This window comes from Manis javanica, chromosome 5, assembly GCF_040802235.1.
Source record: "Manis javanica isolate MJ-LG chromosome 5, MJ_LKY, whole genome shotgun sequence".
NCBI lineage: Eukaryota > Metazoa > Chordata > Mammalia > Pholidota > Manidae > Manis > Manis javanica.
In genome coordinates this window covers 134,172,312-134,192,365 of record NC_133160.1, presented here as the reverse complement: position 1 = coordinate 134,192,365, position 20,054 = coordinate 134,172,312, and the positions used below count along the sequence as shown (strand labels likewise).

At 36.3% G+C, this 20,054-nt stretch overlaps 2 protein-coding genes across 12 annotated transcripts in view; one reads left to right on the top strand and one right to left on the bottom strand.

Annotated features, from left to right (window-relative positions):
• The window catches only part of FRYL (FRY like transcription coactivator), a 295,909-nt gene that overhangs the window by 2,329 nt on the left and 273,526 nt on the right, over positions 1 to 20,054 (bottom strand). For 6 of the 8 annotated variants that reach the window (XM_073237639.1, XM_073237641.1, XM_073237643.1 and 3 more), the window contains 7 exons: positions 15,433 to 15,640; positions 13,945 to 14,094; positions 13,159 to 13,257; positions 4,702 to 4,770; positions 2,008 to 2,025; positions 1,148 to 1,258; positions 96 to 286 (listed from right to left, as the gene is read on the bottom strand). In XM_073237639.1, the coding sequence (XP_073093740.1) occupies positions 96 to 286; positions 1,148 to 1,258; positions 2,008 to 2,025; positions 4,702 to 4,770; positions 13,159 to 13,257; positions 13,945 to 14,094; positions 15,433 to 15,640 (846 nt within the window). The remainder of the gene's footprint in view (positions 1 to 95; positions 287 to 1,147; positions 1,259 to 2,007; positions 2,026 to 4,701; positions 4,771 to 13,158; positions 13,258 to 13,944; positions 14,095 to 15,432; positions 15,641 to 20,054) is intronic. The other 2 variants (XM_073237642.1, XM_073237644.1) reach the window with 1 other exon arrangement.
• ZAR1 (zygote arrest 1) overlaps positions 1 to 20,054 on the top strand; it is a 42,549-nt gene that overhangs the window by 9,971 nt on the left and 12,524 nt on the right. For 2 of the 4 annotated variants that reach the window (XM_036998550.2, XM_036998547.2), the window contains one exon: positions 917 to 1,152. The exons of the other annotated variants lie outside the window; for them this stretch is intronic. In XM_036998550.2, the coding sequence (XP_036854445.2) occupies positions 917 to 979 (63 nt within the window). In that variant the 3' untranslated portion in view covers positions 980 to 1,152. Of the gene's footprint in view, positions 1 to 916; positions 1,153 to 20,054 lie in introns of those variants that run through there. 4 annotated transcript variants of the gene reach the window in all.

Genomic DNA, 20,054 nt, shown 5'->3' with positions numbered 1-20,054 from the left:
GATCCTGCAACATCAAATGGAAAACCAGACCCCAGTCATTGTAAACCCCCAGTCTAGGTATAAAGGCAGCACCTTTAAATCTCTTCATATCTTACCTGAAAGCTTTTACTTGTGCTACAGCGGATATAAATTCCTTATTTTTCAAAGTTTCAATTAAAGAATGAATGGCAGTTTCGATAGTAGCTTGCGCAGCTTTGGAAATGTCAAGTTCTTCATTTTCTGAAGCGGACTCGGCTTCTTTCAGAATATCCTCCAGCTGGGCAAGTTCCTCGGACATGTTGATGACCTAAATCAAATAAATATACCTTGTATATTCAGTAACAAAAGAGCACTTAATTGGGTGTGAAGATGCATCTGATGGTAGTATTTTGTTTTACAGATTATTTTCAAGTGTTAAACTTAGTAAAGACAGTTAATATTTCAAGTTTTCTATTCAGTAGGGAAAAATAATTTCAGCCACCAAATAGTAGTCTTCAAATACTCTTAATAAACCAATAGGTTGTAATAAATAGAACATTATGTTGTAATAAATGAAACAGGCTATAAACAATATTTATACACATGTGACACATACTACATCTTAGATGATAAATACATTTACCATTATGGGGGAATCATGAAAATTTTGACAGTAAAGTATATCTTAAAAGATTATTTACTCAGGGTATTTTATATAAACCAGTATGTGTCTGTATTTTAGAAAATTATTTAACCATTTAAAAAAGTTAAGTAATTTCCCCAGTGATAGTCTTAGTGTCAGTGGTTGACAATGGGGGAAAAAGAAACTATCCAGTACATGATTTCGAACATTTAAAGTGTTTTTGACGTGTTTGTTCTTGTGTTGCGAGAACTATGCAAACACGTAGACAAGATTTTATGTCTTAACTGATGTGCTTTCCTTGACTTTTGATTATAGGTGATCAGTTGCTGCTACTGTGACCTTGAAGGTCTTGAAGGCTATTTGCTATCTGCTGACTAATTACTAACAGGTCCAGAAATAGCACATCACATCAAAAAATAATTTTGGGGAAAAAAAATGATTGGCTGTGACTTTTTGACTTAAACTCTCATACAAGGAAAATTTGTATTTCATGTATTTTAACTTTTTAGAACCAGTTGCTGATGCCTACTCCAACTAAATATTTACCTCTGCTTCATTTTTTATTGTATTTACTTGGTTGATAAGTTTACAGTAGGCTTGGAACAGAAGCAGCAATTGAAAATGCAACTTGTATAACCTTCGGCAGAGCTCCAGCTCCTAGAAACAAATAACATTGCATTACATTTAGGTGATATTTTCCATGATATTTGACTAGATAGCATATTTCCAATAACAATTTATAAATAATTGTTAAAGTTGTCCTGGCATTTATTTTTCTGCAGTAAGCAAGTTAATATGGTATGAAGCTGATGAAAGACAGGTGAAAGATGCTTTGAAGACTGGGATTAAAATAAAATTTAAAGACTGTTGGTTACATAATTCATTTTTAGTGTGAAGCACGTTTTCACATTAGACAAATAGAATTTTTCACCAGGCAATATATAGGATGCTTTAAAAAGGATTCACTGTAACTTAAAATTTTATGTGCATAATGAAAAAAATTTATAAATGCATACAGTTTTGTCCCATCATGATGTATATCTCTCTCACTGCAATTATCAACAAGTGCTTGATACAGCAAAGTAAAACTGGGTAACCTCTTACCTAAAAATGAATTCATCTTTCTAAGAAAAACACTATAATCTCACTGAGACAATGAAATTAAGATATGCACTTTGATTTTTAAAATTAAGAAATTTAAAAGATGTTAGTTGTACATATTAATTATAAAATCAGATTATTATAGGACCAACATTTCAGATTAGGGCTATGCAAAACTGAAGCACACACTTCTCTTAAAGTAGGCCAGGACAAAACATTGCTAGGTCACAAGTGGACAAATGGCAAGTGAAAACCAGTTTGTCTGACATGGATAAGTAGTCTATAAATTAAGACAGGTCACTTACTGCTAGAATTTCCATTTGCTAAAGCAAGAAGGTGATCGGGTCACAAAAAAATACAAAGGAAGAAAAAGACCAAGAATTAGTGTAATAAATCATTCATTTTAACTCGGGTCACAGCTGTCCCAGACTAACTGAAGAACATGTAATTACACCCCAAAGAAAAATGTATGATGCTATGTCCACAAAAAACTTTTTAGACATTTACTGTAACAATCCAGGGTGTTTTTAACTCTGACAAATGGTAACTAAATTATGTTTAGGCTATGGTTTATTTCTTGTGTGAAAGCTTACAAAGAATAAAGCAACTATTTTTTATGCAATCTTAGGAAATTGGGCAATTATGATGGTCTTCTAGGTTTTTATAACCTTTCCAAAAAATAAAAAAAGCCAAATGTCATGACACATTAGTAAAGTGGAATATTTCTGGTCAGAAAAAATGAGTTACTGTTACCTCTGCTCAGAAAAAAATAATTGGCTTATAATCTTATATAATAAATACTTACCAGTGCGAAGATTACCTCTGGTGTGGCTCATTCTAAGCTTCCTACCCTTTACTGTCTAATTAGGTCCTATGTTGTCATAATTGGTGATGGGTGGTCAGAAGGTAAAATACTGAAAGCAGATGTGTTTTAAATTGAATTCCAAATGTAATGTAAACTTCAGAAATCAAACAAGATAATGTGTATAAAATATATAATGGAACATAGTTTATGGACTTATTTAAATTTAAAAATATTTACATAAATATCTAAGGCAACTTGGTTGCAAGTCTCATTAATGGAAAGAATGACTTCTAAATAAATAGTAATTGCCATAGTATAAATATTATTTCTAAATTCTCCCTTTTGAAGTCTGCTTTTCTAAATGGTTTCTACTGAAGGACTGTTTGTATAACATTTATTCCTATCAGTTTTGAAGGGATTTGCTAAGCAAAGGTAAACTTTATTTAGCTCCATTTAGCTTCCCATAAAATACACTGATAGCCATTTGGTGAACATTAGTTGACCACAATCCAATATCAAACATATTAGCATAACAATTTCCGACATTTTACTTCATATAGTTTTTCATGGAAACTAACAACTATTTGAATTTTAAATACTTTTTATCACCTCTGTTAGCATAAATAAAATAGAACTGATTCTATATGTATATCTCCATAGCCTCTACTTTGAGAAAAAGAAATCACTGATAAGTTTATGATCACCACAACTACTAGAAATAACACAAATGTAATTCTATAGCTCTGAATTATCAGAAATTAAACTGAATATGCTAACACTGTACAATGTCAATTACTGCTGTTTATATTGAAATTTGCATGTACATTCTCTTTTAAAATAAATATTGATTGCTTATTATGCAAAGACTATAGTGGTACATGGGGACAGACAGTAGATAATGTATAGGAAGGGTGCCCACTCAAGGAGTGGAATATGAAAGGAGAAACATATACATTATTAAATGTACAGTTTTAGTTTTCATTTAGTAGAAAACTTCAAGCTACATTAATTGGCTTAGACTCTTGGAGATAAAACTCATTTTCTTCAAGGTAGAAGGGATATATGAAAGCATTTGGTCTAACCATCTAACTTACATAGGAAAAAAAGCATCTTATATTTCCTGCTTAAGCCATGATGTTAAATACTGTCAAAGACAGAATTAGAACCAAAGGATCTACTTCTAGTCTGGGGTTAATTACTTGTTTCTTTTCTTTCTTTACAGAGATGATATGACAAATTCTTTTTATAGTGCAGGATTTAGAATCAGCTTTCCTAGATTTTAATATTTAACTATTTACTCACTGATTTTAGATAAATTAGCTTCTGTGAGCTTCAGTTTCCTCAACTGCAAAGTGGGGATAATGATAGCATCTACTAGCAGAGTTGTAAGGATAGCGATATGGTGGTGAAATGCTTAGCACAGCACCTAGCAAATAGTTAACATATATTGAGAGTACAACACATGTATTTTCTCAACATTTCAGATTTTTAAAAACTTCAAATTTATATTCTATTAATACAATAACTTCTAGAGTGACTGGAAATCCATAACAATGCAATCAGTATTGAAAAAGATTGGATTTATGATGGCAAACACAGAAGCATTCATTTTAATTGATGAATGCATCTTCCCCATATGAAGTTGCACCCCCATTAGAATAATTCACAGGTCTCAATTTATCTTCACTTAATATAATGTTATACATGTACATATTCTCTAAGAAAATATATTAATATTATTTTCACTGAATTTATACTATAAAAACATGGTAATTTATCTAATCAGAATTTCACTGTTAGAATGGCTAATAAGAATGTATATAATACACTCTTAGGTTTGCTTTCCTGACCAATTTATGTGCAGAATACTAGTGCAGAATAAAAGTGTTTTTAAAGGGGCAGATACAACTAAAAGCCAACTTGGACTGTCCAGATATCCACCAAGCTTATCTACTGAATGTTATTAAGCTTCAGTCATATCTGGTTGTTCATTTTTATTAAAGTAGATTTTTCATTACTAAGCCAATATTTCATTGAACCTAACTTTTTACAAAGATTGTTCTGATAGCAAAAATGAAAAGTGTTACAAATATTCTTTACTTCTAAGAATGTCAAATGAGGACATCTGAACACACACACACACATTATTTTATCTGATACAGAAATATAGCAAAACTAAGAATAAGAAATTTACCTGTGCATCTGTGTTTATTCTATACATGTCTTCTTTGGCACCAAATGTCTTCTTACAATTGTCTAACCACTAAAGAAACAGGTGACAGTAAATTTTAATATAGTGATTGTACAATACGCAATGAAGTTGGTAATTAAACAGCCTGTAAGTATAGAACAACAAAGTTAAAAGTGAAATTGGAAATCTTCACAACCTATACCTGACCTAATTCCAGTGTAAGATGAGGAAATAAAAGACGTGCTTTTCCCCGCTGGTCAATTTAATAATGGCAACTCAGAATTAACCAGGTCCTTTTGCTTATAGAAGTGTACATCTCAGAAGACTGATGTCAGTTTTAATTAGTGAAACAGAAACCAAAATCCATTTTAAATCTTTTTATTATTTCTTTTCCTTTTTTCTTCCTTTTGAGACAGTAATGAATGACAAACATGTTATCTCCACAGAATAATGGATATAGACGTCAATGTGGTTTTTCCATATTCAGGGGCTATTCCCAAAGTTGGTTATTTACTTCAGGTACCTTTTCTTTGGTCAAATAAAAATAATAGTACTGTGGGTTAGTGGCAACACCGGAGTCATAGAATTTCCAAGCTCAAGTGCCTTCAAGCTCCTAGGTTTTGACAGTTTGACATTATTGGTATCAGTTCTTTAGACTTCCTAGTTCTTTTTTATGTGTGTAAAAAATTACCATGTTTAATAATAAACCAATATATACAAGAAATCACTAGGACTTTGAGAAAAACTGCTAGCTATACTAAATTTACTCTGCAAATATTTCAGTGCTAAATTTAAAATTCTCAATTGTGGCTTAAGATTGTACACACAAAGAATTAAAATTAGGCATCTCAGTTATTTCAAAACTATCTTTTTGACCTTATGTCCATTTTATCCCAGCCCCTCAGACTGTACAGACCCTTAGGGTCTTTCCTTGACAGCAGCTCTGAAGAAAAACATGTTGAACTTTTCTAGTGAGATACAGCTGCTGGCAGCCATTGTCAAAAACTATCCAGCTTCTTTATATCAGCAAGATTGAGTCGACATCTACTATGGAATCTGTACATTTGTTTAATTCATTCAGACTGTTAATGTACTTCATCATCATCACTAATCCAGTCCAATTTGTCCAAGTATACTAATAGATTTGAAAAAAACTTCAATTGATTATTTAATGGCCTATTCTTACTAAATACAATAGTTTATACTGTAGGCCTAGTGACACAGCATTTTGGGGGGCACTGTTGAACATAATTATTCTGATTTTTTTATTCTGTTGAAAGGCAAGCCCCAACCCTATGGTCTTGTGGCTGCACACTGGCCTGAAAAGTACAGGTCCACCATGCCTTTCTACCAGTGTATATGAGACACAGAAGATAACTGGTGTACAAAATACTCTGCAGTTAACATCTCATCAGTCTTCCTGCCATAATGTTTCCTTCACTCATGGCCTAAATGAAGGTTAAAATTTAACTGGAGAGGTTCAGCTTCTGGGCATGATGCAGTAGCTTGTAGAATGTGCGATAGAATGAGTCATAAGAAATACATGGTCATTCGTATGACCAAATATATATTTCCTAGGTATATTTGGTCTTCATCTACACTTCTTGAAAACACTGCAGTCTTAAAGGTGAAATGGGTGTCTTGTCATGTTAATGAGAGACTTCTAGACCCACCCAAAGGTGGGCTGGAAGCTGCATCAGCCAAAGGTCAATGATTTAGTCAATCGGGACTATGCAATGAAGCCCTCACAAAAACCCTTGAAAAGAGCTTATCACACTCTGCACTGTTGGATCCTGCTGCTCAGTCAGGGAGAGCTTCTATGCTTGGGGAACCAGAACGCCTCCATGTGCCACAGAGCCAGGCCCCAGCTCCACAAGGACAGAAACTCCTTTATTTAGGACCCTGCCCTCTATCGCTTCACCTAGCTGTTAACTTGTATCCTTGAAGATATCCCTTATTCAACTGGTAAAGTGTTTTCCTGAGTTATGTCAGCAGCTCTAGCAAATAATTGAACATAAGGGGGAGAACCTCCCTTATGAACCTCCAATCTGTAGCTGGTAGGTCAGAAGCAGGAGAAACTGCCTTGCGGCTTGTGACCAGTGTCTGGAGCGAGGGGTTGAGGGCACTCTTGTACGATGGAGCCCTTAACCTGGGGAATCTGGTGCTGTCTCCGGGCAGACAGCATCAGAATTGAGTTGAACACCCTGCAGCAGAGTGCAAATTGCTTGGTGTTATGTGGGGGAAGAGGCCCTCCCACGTAGTTACATACATTGGAATAGGGTCCAGGAACCGAATGGAGTTATACTACTATTACTGCTGTGTATAATACTATTATTGTTGTGTGTGTGTGTGTGTGTGTGTGTGTGTGTGTATATATATATATATATATATATATATATGAAAAGACACCATAATAAAGGCCAAGGGAATTTGCTTATTCATGTCCCTAGGCATAGAGGCTGATCAGGAAGTTTGTGGCCAAGTTTCACTGGGTTGGGAAAACAGGTTTATCAAAGGCAGGGAGGTATTGAAGGCCAGGATCCTGAAGAAAAGGAAACTGCAGGGAAGGGAACCCAGCAGTATGTGTCCACTTTCCCCTTGGGGCACTCACTGTTCCTAAAGTTTATCGTGCAGGAGGAGAGACTAGGAAACCAAGTAGCAGCATATGGAAGCCTGAAAAGGTAAGCAGAGACCTCTGGAGTTAGGTGCCAGGAAGATAAAAATCATTCAATTCCTGCCAAGATGGCAGGGTCCTGCAAAATACCTCAGGCTTTCACTCTTGATCTTCAGATGACTCAAGGAATATTAAAAGAATGCAGTACTAAAAAACTATTAGAGGGTAAAAATCAAATAATAAAAAATACTTGGTTGGTAGGGAAGACAAGACAGGAGAAAAAAAGTAACAATAGATGAAACAAGAAATAGTGAGATGGTAGCTCAAGAAGGGAAGCAAGGTTCATTTTTCTCTCCCATATAAATATTTAATTGGTTCTGCATAATTTATTGAAAAGAATATTCTTTTCCCAGTGCATTTCAATGGCACTTTTGTTGTAAATCATATTTCATATTATTATGTATATACGGGTCTGTTATTGGATTCTCTTTATATTCCATAGGTCTATCTGTATATTCATATGCTGGTACTTCATTCTTTTAGATTCTTAATAGGTCTTCCTGCCTGGAAGTCTAACTCCTCTTTAGATTTTGTGTTGTCCTTCATGGATAAGGTCTGGAAGACTTTTTCTGTTAATGGCAGACAGCAAATATTTAAGGCACTGCAAACTACATTCTTTATTGCAACTATTTAACTCTGTTGTAGTGCAAAAATAGGCATAGACATATACACAGGAACATGTTTCAACATAGTAAAGCCATATATGACAAACCCAAGGCTAATGTCATACTCAATAGCAAAAAACTGAAAGCTAAGATCAGGACTCAACATAGTACTAGAAGTTCTAGCCATATCATTCAGACAACAAAAAGGAAATAAAAACCATCCATATTGTTACAAAAGAAGTAAAACTGTCACTACTTGCGGATGACATCATACTATATTAGAAAACTGAAGACAGCACCAGAAAACTACTAGAATTAATAAATGAATACAGTAAAGTTGCAGGATACAAAATCAATACGTAGAGGTCTGTTGTGTTTTTATATACAAATAATGAACAGAAAGAGAAATTCAGAAATAATCTCATTTACAATTGCATCAAAAATAATAAAATACATAGGAATAAATTTAATGAAGAAGGTGAAACACCTGTACTCTGAAAACTATGAGACACTGATGGAAGAAACCACATAATATATAAATAAATGGAAAGCAAGTCCATGCTCATGGATAGGAAGAATTTATATTGTTAAAATGGCACACTGACCAAAGCAATCTACAGATTCAATGTAATCTCTACCAAAAAACCAATGGCATTTTTTTCACTGAAAATTTTGTCACAAATAATCCTAAAATTCTTATGGAACCACAAGAAACCCTGAATAGCTCAGGCAATCTTGAGAAAGAAGAACAAAGCTGGGAGTATCACATTCCCTGATTTCAGACTAAACTACAAAGCTACAGTAATCAAAACAGTATGGCACTGGCACAAGAACAGATACACAGACTGATGAAACAAAGAGCCCAGAAATAAACCCACACCTATATGATCAATTAATATATGACAAAGAGGCAAGAATATACAATGGGTAAAAGACAGTCTCTTCAATAAACAGTATTAGGAAAACAGGACAGCCACATGCAAAAGAAGAAAAATGGATCTCTGTCATACACCATACACAAAAATAAACTCCAATTGGATTAAAGATCTAAATATAAAATCTGGAACCATAAAACTCCTAAAAGAAAATATAAGCAGTAAACTCTTGAACACCAGCATAAGTATTTTTTTTCTGGATGTTTCCCAGTTAAGGGAAATGAAAGCAAAAATAAGTATGATTACATCCAACTAAAAAGCTTCTGCACAGCAAAGGAAACTTCAACAAAACTAAAAAGCAACTTACTGAATGGGAGACTTTATTTGCAAATGACATATCTCTCATAAGGTATTAATATCCAAAATATATAAAGAATTCATACATCTGAACACCAAAACCAATCGATCAATCAATCAATAAAGTAATTAAAAAATGGCCAGAGGACCTGAATAGACATTTTTCCAGAGAAGACATAACAGATAGCTGACAAGAGACATCAACATCACTAATCATCAGGGAAATGCAAATCAAAACCACCATGAGATGTCGCCTCACACCAGTCAGAATGGCTACTATCCAAAGGACAAGAAATAAGTGTTGGAGGGGATGTGAAGAAAAAGGAACCCTCACACCCTGCTGGTGGGATTGTAAACTGGTGTAGCCACTATGGAAAACAATATGGAGGTTCCTCAAAAAACTAAAAATAGAAATACCGCACAACTTAGCAATTCCACTTCTGGGAATTTACCTGAAGAAAACAAAATCACTGTTTCAAAAAGATACATGCACACCTATGTTCACTGCAGCATTATTTATAATAGCAAAGATATGGAAGCAACCCAAGTGCCCACTGATAGGTAAAAGGATAAACAAGATGTCATACATATACACAATGGAATTTTACTTAACCATAAAAAAAGAAGGCAATCTTGTCATTTGCAGCAACATGGATGGACCTAGAGGTAAAATAAGTCAGAGAGAAAGACAAATACCATATGATTCACTTAGATGTGGAATATAAAAAACAAGCAAACAAAACTAAAATAGACTCATAAACACAGAGAACAGACCTGTGGCTGCCATGGAAATGGGGGAAGGGGTATGGGTAAAATAGGTGAAGGGAAAAAAAATTAGAATGTTTGGTATCTTGAACTGGGTGATGGTTATATTAGTATATACATATGTCTAAGTTCATCAGGCTGTAAGCTGGAGTTTGTGTGTTTTATTACATGTAACTCATTGTTTAAAAAACAACTATAATTTAGTCCATGTCATGTTATCCATTTAAGAAAAGTAAAATTTTAATTTGTAATGATTGGTTCCCAGTCTTTTTACTATACAGATAGGGTCAAGGTTAACCCTGACTATAGAAACTGGGTCAGTGTTTTTTAAACTGGGGTCTCCAGACTGTGTCAGAATCACCTAGGGTAAGCACGGGAAGCAGGACTAGTCAGAAATTGGATTCTTGGGGGGACTACACCAAGTTTTAAGTTAAGGAAGAACTAATAATCTGTATTTTGCCATGTTCCCCACAGTGATTCTTACACACAGTAAAGTTTGAGAACCACTATATTAGGTAACTTTAAGCCCGTAACAGCAAGATTAAACTTGTGGATAAGGCAGTACATTTTCTACCCTTAGATTATTAAAAAAAAAGCCATTGACAATATGTAAACAAATGGGATGGCTATGTTCTAAAACAAGTTTATTTGCAAAAACAGACAGTGGGCCAGATGTGACCTGAGGGCCACAGTTTCCTGACCTCTATTTAAGGAGATCATTTGCCCTATTACTAGCCACTTGTATTTCCACATAAACTGTACAGTCAGCCTGTCAGTCATCATTAATATACTAAGATTTTGAATGAGATTGCATTAAATCCGCAGATCATTTTGGGGGAAAATGACATCTTTACACTACTGAGTCTTGGCATTCATGAACATGGTATAGTCCTCCATTTATTTAGGTGGACTTTAACTTCTTTTGGTAATATTTGAGATTTTCTGTGTGGAGGTCTAAGCAAATCTTAGATTTATTTGTAGGTATTTGATGTTTTCCTATTGTAAATGTATTTACTGCATATCCAACCCACTGTAAGCCTTACTAGCCTAAAACAACAGGACAAATCTGTGTTGCCTGGGAGTTTCTTCTGGTCTTGCCTAGGGTCACTCATGAGTCTACAGTCATCTGATGGCCTGCTGGGGACTAGAAGTTTCAAGTTGGCCCCACTCATATGCCTGGCTTGCTGGCTGTCAGCTGGGATGTCTCTGTTCTCCTCCATGTGGCTTCTCATACTCTGGAGAATAGAGGTCAAATAGTTTTCCAGGGTCTATCCCAGCTGACATTCTGACCAGCATGAGGGCAAAAGCAGAAGCTCCGAAAGCCTCTTCTGTGCTAGTCTCAGAAGCTGCACAGCACTGTTTCTGAATTTGATTGGTTAGAACAAGTCACGAGGCCATCACAGACTCAGGGACGGGGAAACAGCCTCCCTCTTTGGATGGGAGGAACAACAAAGTCACGTCACAAAGGGGCGTGGACACAGGAAGGAATGATTCATCAGGGCCATTATTTTAACAATTGGTCACAGCTTCTAGGGTAGCAAAGATTTCTGAAGCCACAAAAGTCACTAACCACGTGGAAAAGACTAATAACTTGAACTTAATTAAAATTAAAAAGTTCTGCTCATGAAAAATGCTATTAAGATAGTGAAAATAGCAGCCACCAGGAGGGGAAAAATTTATAATACATATCCAATAAAAGGCTTATGTTTGGAATAAAGAACTCCAATAAATCAATAAGAAACCCATTATGGGCAAGATACCTCAAAGCACAATTCACAAAATATGAAAAGGTACTCAGACATCAAGGGAAATGAAAATTGGTATCATGAAATAAGACCGCACACACACAGGAGAATTACTGAAATTGTCAAAGTTGGCAATACCAAGTGTTGATAGGCATGAAGCAACACTAAGTCTTGTATACAGTTCTGAAGGGATTCTAATTTGATACAATCCCTTTTAGCAACTACTCGGCAGAATCTACTAAAAGTTAACATTTGTATACCATATGATCCATCAATTCCACTCCTAAATAGATACTCAACAGATAAGTGAACATAAGCACACAAAAGACATATCAGAACGTACATGGCACTATTACAGTAGTTCCCTCCCCCCCTTATCCATGGTTTTGCTTTTTCACAGTTCAAGTTACCTGCAGTCAACCATGGTCAAGAAGCAGATAATCCTCCTTCGGATAGTTCATCAGAAGGTCCATAGTTGCTTATTGCTACATCAAAACGCCTATGTCATTCAACTAACTTCATCTCATCATGTAGGCATTTTACCATTTCACATTATTACAAGAAGGGTAAGAACAGTACAAGAAGGTATTTTGAGAGCAAGAGAGACCACATTCACATAACTTTTATTAAAATGTAATGTTATAATTGGTCTATTTTATTATTGTTGTTAATCTCTTACCGTACCTAATTTATAGTTAAAACTTTATCATAGGTATGTATGTACAGGAAAAAACCCTATATATTGTATATATAGGGTTCAGTACTATGCACCATCTCAGGCATCCACAGGGGTTCTTGGAACACATTCCCTGCAGGTAAAGGGGAGACTACTGTATTTTGTTAAGATGACTAGATCTCGTCAATACTTTCCTGATGTTGAAAATTCTCTCCTTTTCTCTAATCTGTCATTATTCTGTTTTTCTGCCCTTGCTAACTGAAAACATTTATCTCAGACACCAGAACTCCTGTGTTTTACAGTGCCAGACTAGAGTGAATAAACACGTCTTGGCAGGTAATATTCTCTACTACTTGCCTATTTTTCCCTTTGCATGCCCATATACACATCACATCACACGAAAAAGATTGTAACTTCATCACAGGCTGCAGATTTTCTAGACCACAGATTCATAATACATTCTCAGAGAAATACTGCTTTTATTTCCCCATTTTCAATGTTGACAGAAGCTAGACAGTCTTCACATAGAAGCTTTTAAAAAAGCTATAGTTTTCCATTGTGTTTTTAGGCTCTTAGAGGGCCAATTTCTAAAAGCCAAAAGATAGGAAAATTCACTGGACAGAGCTTAGAAGCCCTACCATTGTCAGTAAGACCCTGGGGCAAGAGCTGAGCAGTCCTCTTTTCTATCTGGCTATTCAGCTGCCAGATTAACACTTCTACTGTCAAAAGCAAACTACTTTCCACATGGTAAACAGAGACTGACCTGCTCAGCTGCTTCTCTTTTGCCATTGTATGTATCCAGGTGTTCTTGCAACTCCAAAACACTGAACTTCAGTGTTTCTAGCAAGCCACAGGACATCAGCTGTCAAATCAAAAACACATTGATCCAGATTATCATTTCTCATCACAGTCATGGCCTTGACAATTTGGGGATGTGGAATTTCTGCTAGTTGGGTTTTGGCTTGACTCGGTGCTGGTTGTCCCTTCCTGCACTCTGTGCCACACTAAAGGCTGATCTTTCACTGAAATGGAGCAGGAGTGCAGTGGGATTTCAGGGATGTCAGCAAAGATAAGCACACCTCAAATGCTTTCAGAAACTGGCCCAGGCAAGAGATGGCATGTCAAACCGGTATATACCTGGAAGGCAACCCCTTGGAGCTTTTTAAACCTTAATTCCTTACATGTCTTAATGCAAAATTATGAGTGTGCTGGGAAATAAGAGGAAGATTGAGGTGCTCTAGGTTTTTCATGAGGGACGTCTAGCCCTCTCCTAATATCTCTTATTCAAGAATCAGGGAAAAAGTACACATCTCTAGAGTGTGACTCATTGGTTTCCCTATCTAGGACTCTGGAGGGGTCAGAATCAGGAACAGCTAACAAGTCAGTGCACATAACATACTGGAATTATATTTTGCTAGATATTTATAATCTGGTTAAAAATATGAATCTTTATACTTTAAATTGTGAATTGCCTTTCAGAAAATTACAATCATTTACTGAATGATGCCATTCAAAGTTAGTCTTTATAATAAGCTTTCCTGTAACTTACTGTTTCAGCATCCACAAAGACTGTTGGGCATTCTGAACACATCATCATCACTTCCAAAGAACTTTTAAATTTGGTACCAATGCGCTGCAGACTCTCACCAAGAAAGCTGACTGCCTCATTTGTTATATCTCCAAACTTTCTTTGAATTGTCTATGGGGAAAGCATGAAAAAGGTTTACTATTCCATAACAGGGCCTATTTCATCTTTAAGAAGTATAATCTATAATTAGGGCAAACTTTTATTTAAAAACTGTTACTATAGTGATATACTGAATTCTAATAACTGACCTGTAAATCCATATTTCTAGGCTCTTCTTTAGAAAACACTAATTTGTAAAAATGATCAAAGATTTACAAAATCGTATGACTGAAAAAAGAAACTGGTGATTAGGAGAGACAGAAGGAATACAGGACACATGTTCTTGGAAATAAAGTCCTCACACGTTTGAGGAAAGCTCTTCTAAAGTTCTAATTGAAAGAAACTTTCGGTAAAGTAGTTTACTATCCTTGGCTGTGAGCTGCTATCTGACTTTAATTAAAGTCATAAAAATGCATGAAAGGTACTATCTTCTTAAAACTCAAGAATATTCATTCACAGGGAGTAATCAGATACTGCCTCTCCCAGAGTGAGCACTCAGTGCATTAGACTGTATGAGCAGTAGTACAGTAATGGTACAAATAACTGATGTGTACCTACGTGTACATGTGTAGCACTGGTAGGTGTTGTTATGATTAATTAAAAAACAAAAAAGCACAAACCCCAACCTCAGGCATCAAGAAACTCAGAATATCATTGGAAATAAAGGAATATAGATAGAAAACCAAGTGGCAATGCTGGAGGGTGATGGGGTTAGCAAAGCTTCAGTGAGAGTATGTCCTTAGCTGGGACTTCAAGATGGGCAAAACTTGCTTAGGTAGGAAGGAAAGGTGGTCGAAATTCTAAGGATAATGACTTAAGTGGTGGTGTGTCTTTAGTTTCTCAGCTATGGGGTGATAAACATATAGCCACAGTCCACAGGTCTGCTATAAGAAAAAACTTAATGTAAAGCATTTAGTGTGATGCCTAGTATGTAGTGAGCACTCAATAAGTGTAGTTTGTATTATTATTTGGGGGTTGAAAGCAAATAATGATTAAAGTGCCAATTAATATAAACTGTTTTATGATACTGACAGTAAGCTCCCTGAAGGCAAGGACCATGCTTTATATTTCTTTGGCATCCCTGATGGTTCCCAGCATACTGCAGAAAATCCCTATGCTGTTTTTAAGTTGTATTTTAACTGCCTTAAGAGAGAGATGTGTACTAATCATTGCATAAAGTACCAGTAGTACCACACTACCACAGTGTAAATTTAAATACCATCACTGTCTTATGGAAAGAATGTTTTTAAAGAAAATAAGTGGGAATATTAAAATCTCAGATAATGATTTCAAACCAAAAACTTTATCAGGTAGCTATAATATGTATTCAGAAATTAAAACCTCACTAACCTGAAAGAGCCTAGAAAACACATGAAAAGTAAACACCGCACAGGATCCATCGGTATCAGACAGCATCTGACTGACATGGCAGCGCCAGGCCTCCTCTTCATCCTCATATGCTACTGGCTGAAAAGCAGCTATTATGGCAGAAAGGAATGGGGATGGTAGAGGTGATGTCTGTACTTCTGGAAAACCATCTTGCTCTTCTTCATCTTGACTGTTAACACAATATCAGAGTGATCATAATACTATCTCAAAATAAAAGACTCAACATAGTTTAAATCATCAGATTATTTTATTCATACACATTGCTTTAGAAAACATACAACAACCTAAATTTTGTAAGAAATTCACAGCAACTCTATAAGGGTTAGGTACTCGTATTCTCTCAGTTTTCCCGATGAGGAAACAATAAGTTCAGCGAAATTAAATAATGTGCCTAGGTTATTGGGCAGGAAATGACAGAGCCTGAATATGAACCCAGGACTATTGGTCCAAACCCAATGTAATAAACTATGACATATAATGCCAGCTCAGCTATTTCATGAGGACGTGCTGTGTGCCTAGTGGCATGGCAGAAACAGGTGGGACTTAAAGAAACATAAGCCCTTGCATATCCTTTGAAGAATTTATAATCCCAACAATCAGAGAGCAAACAAAATGGGACAATGAAGAAAGATAAAAATGTATTTGGGTAGGATTAAAAATGGTGACTGGAGAGGTGAGACAGAGGCTTCCTCCTAAAACCACATATAATATGAAAATATAACTAATACAACTAATCCTGAAATAGCAACAGGAAAGAGGACTGTGCCAAACTGCATACACCTGGAGAAAAGAATAAACTTCACAGAATAGGGTAATGTACCAAAGCCGTGGTCCGGTGGGATCCAAGCCCTTCCCCCACCCCAGCTCACTGGTGGGAGGAAGAGAAACGGAGCAGGGAGGGAGTGGAGGCCTGGGACTGCTGAACACCTAGCTCTGGCAATCAGCTCTAGGAGCACAAACCTACATTTCATGGTGCTTACATGGTACTCTCGTGATTAGGGGGTTGGAAAGCTAAGACAGGCAGAATACCTGGAGAGACTGAGATTCCAGCCACTTGTGGAAAGCAGGGATCCATATCAGGCTGCTCTGGGACAAAAGAAAGGCAGGCAGTCTGAGAGACTTCCTCACAGCAAGAGGGCTGCTAAAAGGGCAAGGACTGCACAGAGCTTACTGATCAGGAGAAAGGACAGGTAGACAAAATTGTCCAGGTGCACTCTGCCCAGCAGGTTGGGAACTTCCATGATCTTCATGTGCTCCAGCTCCCTGGCTGGCTACACAGCTCCGAGGACCCCCTCTGTGATATGCAGCCTACTGCACCTCAGCCCTACCTGGCTTGCAAACTGGAAAACCCTACCCTAGTGTTAGACCAGCCAGAGGGAAGCCGTGTCTACAGCAACTACAAATGCAAAGCACAGAGGCTTATACCTGTGTGCTCGGCCCACTGGTTCAGGCGGTGGAGACAGGCATAGCAGCAGCCAGGAAACAGCTCTTTCCTCCCCCCAGGCACCAACACCACTCCCCTGCGACTCCAGACATTGCTTCAGGGACTGAGAAGCTCCAGAGAGTAGGGCTTCTGGGCCCTAGAGGGCACCATATACAAATATGATATGCCAAAGGAACCTGGTTCAAAGTAAAATTATGAATACAACACCTGAGAAAGATTCAAATGAAATCGACCTCATGAATCTTCCTGAAGGGGATTTCAAAATAAAAATCATTAACATGCTCATGGAGGCACAGAAAAATATTACAAAACTCAGGAATGAACTCTGGTCAGAGATCCAATCATTACAGAACACAGTATCTGAAATGAAACATACAATGGAAAGTTTTAAAAGCAGATTAGACATGGTAGAGGAGATGATAAATGAAATAGAAATTAGAGAAGATACAAAGAAGCTGAGGCACAGAGAAAACAGGATCTCTAAGAATGAACGAATATTCACAGAACTGTGTGACCAATCCAAATGGAACAATATTCGCATTATAGGGGTACCAGAAGAAGAAGAGAGAGAAACAGTGATAGAAAGTGTCTTTGAGGAGGTAATTGCTGAAAACTTCCCCAATCTGGGGAAGGAGATAGTCTCTAAGGCCATGGAAGTGCACAGATCTACCAAAACAAGGGACTCAAGGAAGACAACACCAAGAAATATAGAAATTAAAATGGCAAAGATCATGGATAAGGACAGACTATTAAAAGCAGTGAGAGAGAGAAATAAGATCACATACAAAGGAAAGCCCAACAGGCTAACATCAGACTTTTCAGCAGAACCCTTACAGGCAAGAAGGGAGTGGCATGATGTATGCAATCCAATGAAGCAGAAGGGTCTTGAATCTTGAAACAAGAATACTTTATCCGGCAAGATTATCATTTAAATTTGAAGGAGGGATTAAACAATTTCCAGATAAGCAAAAGCTGAGAGGATTTACTTCCCACAAACCATCTCTACAGTGTATTTTGGAGGGGCTGTTATAGATGGAAGTGTTCCTAAGGTTTAATAGCTGTCACCAGAGGCAATAAAACCACAGTAAAGAAAGAAAGTAGAATAGTTAATTACTAAGCAAATGCAAAATTAAACCAACTATTCCCAAAGTCAATCAAGGGATAGATAAAAGAGCACAGAATATGATACCTAATACATAAAGAATGGAGGAGGAAAAAAAAGGAGAAAAAAAGAACTTTTAGATTCTGTTTGTAATAGCATATTAAGTGAGTTAAGTTAGACTCTTAGATAGTAAGGAAGTTAACCTCAAATCTTCAGTAACCACGAATATAAAGCCTGCAATAGCAATAAGTACATATCTATCAATAATCACCCTAAATGTAAATGGTATGAATGCACCAATCAAAAGACACAGAATCACTGAATGGATAAAGAAACAAGACCCATCTATATGCTGCCTAGAAGAGACTTACTTTAAACCCAAAGACATACACAGACTAAAAGTGAAGGGACAGAAAAAGATATTTCATGCAACTAATAGGAATAAAAAAGCACGAGTTGCAGTACTTGTATCAGACAAAATAGACTTTAAAACAAAGAAAGTCACACGAGACAAAGAAGAACATTACATAATGATAAAGGAGTCAGTTCCAACAAGAAGATATAACCATTATAAATATCTATGCACCCAACACAGGAACACCTACATATGTGAAACAAATACTAACAGAATTAAAAGGGGAACTAGAATGCAATGCATTCATTCTAGGAGACTTCAACACTCCACTCACTCTGAAGGACAGATCAACCAGACAGAAAATAAGTAAGGAGAGAGAGGTACTGAGCAACACATTAGAACAGAAGGACCTAACAGACATCTACAGAACTCTATACACAAAAGCAGCAGAATACACATTCTTTCTCAAGTGCACTTGGAACATTTTCAAGAATAGATCATATACTAGGCCACAAAAAGAGCCTCGGTAAATTAAAAAGGATTGAAATTGTACAAATCAGTTTCTCAGACCACAAAGGTATGAAACTAGAAATAAATTACACAAAGAAAATGAAAAATCCCACAAACACATGTAGGCTTCACAACATGCTCCTAAATAACCAGTGAATCAATGACCAAATAAAGACAGATCAAGCAATATATGGAGACAAATGACAACAATAATTCAACACCACAAAAAATCTGTGGGGCGCAGTGAAGGCCATGCTAAGAGGAAAGTATATTGCAATACACACCTACCTCAGGAAAGAAGAACAATCCCATATGAACAGTCTAAACTCACAATTAATGAAACTAGAAAAAGAAGAAAAAATAAGGCCCAAAGTCAGGAGAAGGAGGGACATAAGAAAGATTAGAGCAGACATAAATAAAATCAAAAAGAATAGAAACAATCAATGAAAGCAAGAGCTGGTTCTTTGAGAAAAGAAACAAAACAGATAAACCCCTAGCCACTAGCCAGACTTATCAAGAAAAAAAGAGTCTACACACATAAACAGAATCAGAAATGAGAAAGGAAAAACCACTATGGACACCACAGAAATACAAAGAATTATGAGAGAATACTATGAAAAATTATATGCTAACAAACTGGATAACCTAGAGAAAATGGACAGCTTTCTAGAAAAATACAACCTTCCAAGGCTGATCCAGAAAGAAACAGAAAATCTCAATAGACCAGTTACCAGCAATGAAACTGATTTGGTAATCAAAAAAGTACCTAAGAACAAAATGCCTGGACCAGATGGCTTCACCGCTGAATTTTATCAAACATTTAGTGAAGACCTTATACCCATCCTCCTTAAAGTTTTCCAAAGAGTAGAAGGAGAGAGAATACTTCCAAACTCATTCTATACGGCCAGCATCACTCTAATACCAAAACCAGACAAACACCGCACAAAAAGAAAATTACAGACCAATATCCCGGATGAACATAGAGGCCAAAATACTCAACAAAATATTAGCAAACTGAATTCAAAAATACATTGAAAAGATAATCCATTATGATCAAGTAGGATTTATTCCAGGGATGCAAGGATGGTACAACATTAAAAAATCCATCAACATCATCCACCACATCAACAAAAAGGACAAAAATCGCATGTTCATCTCCATAGATGCTGAAA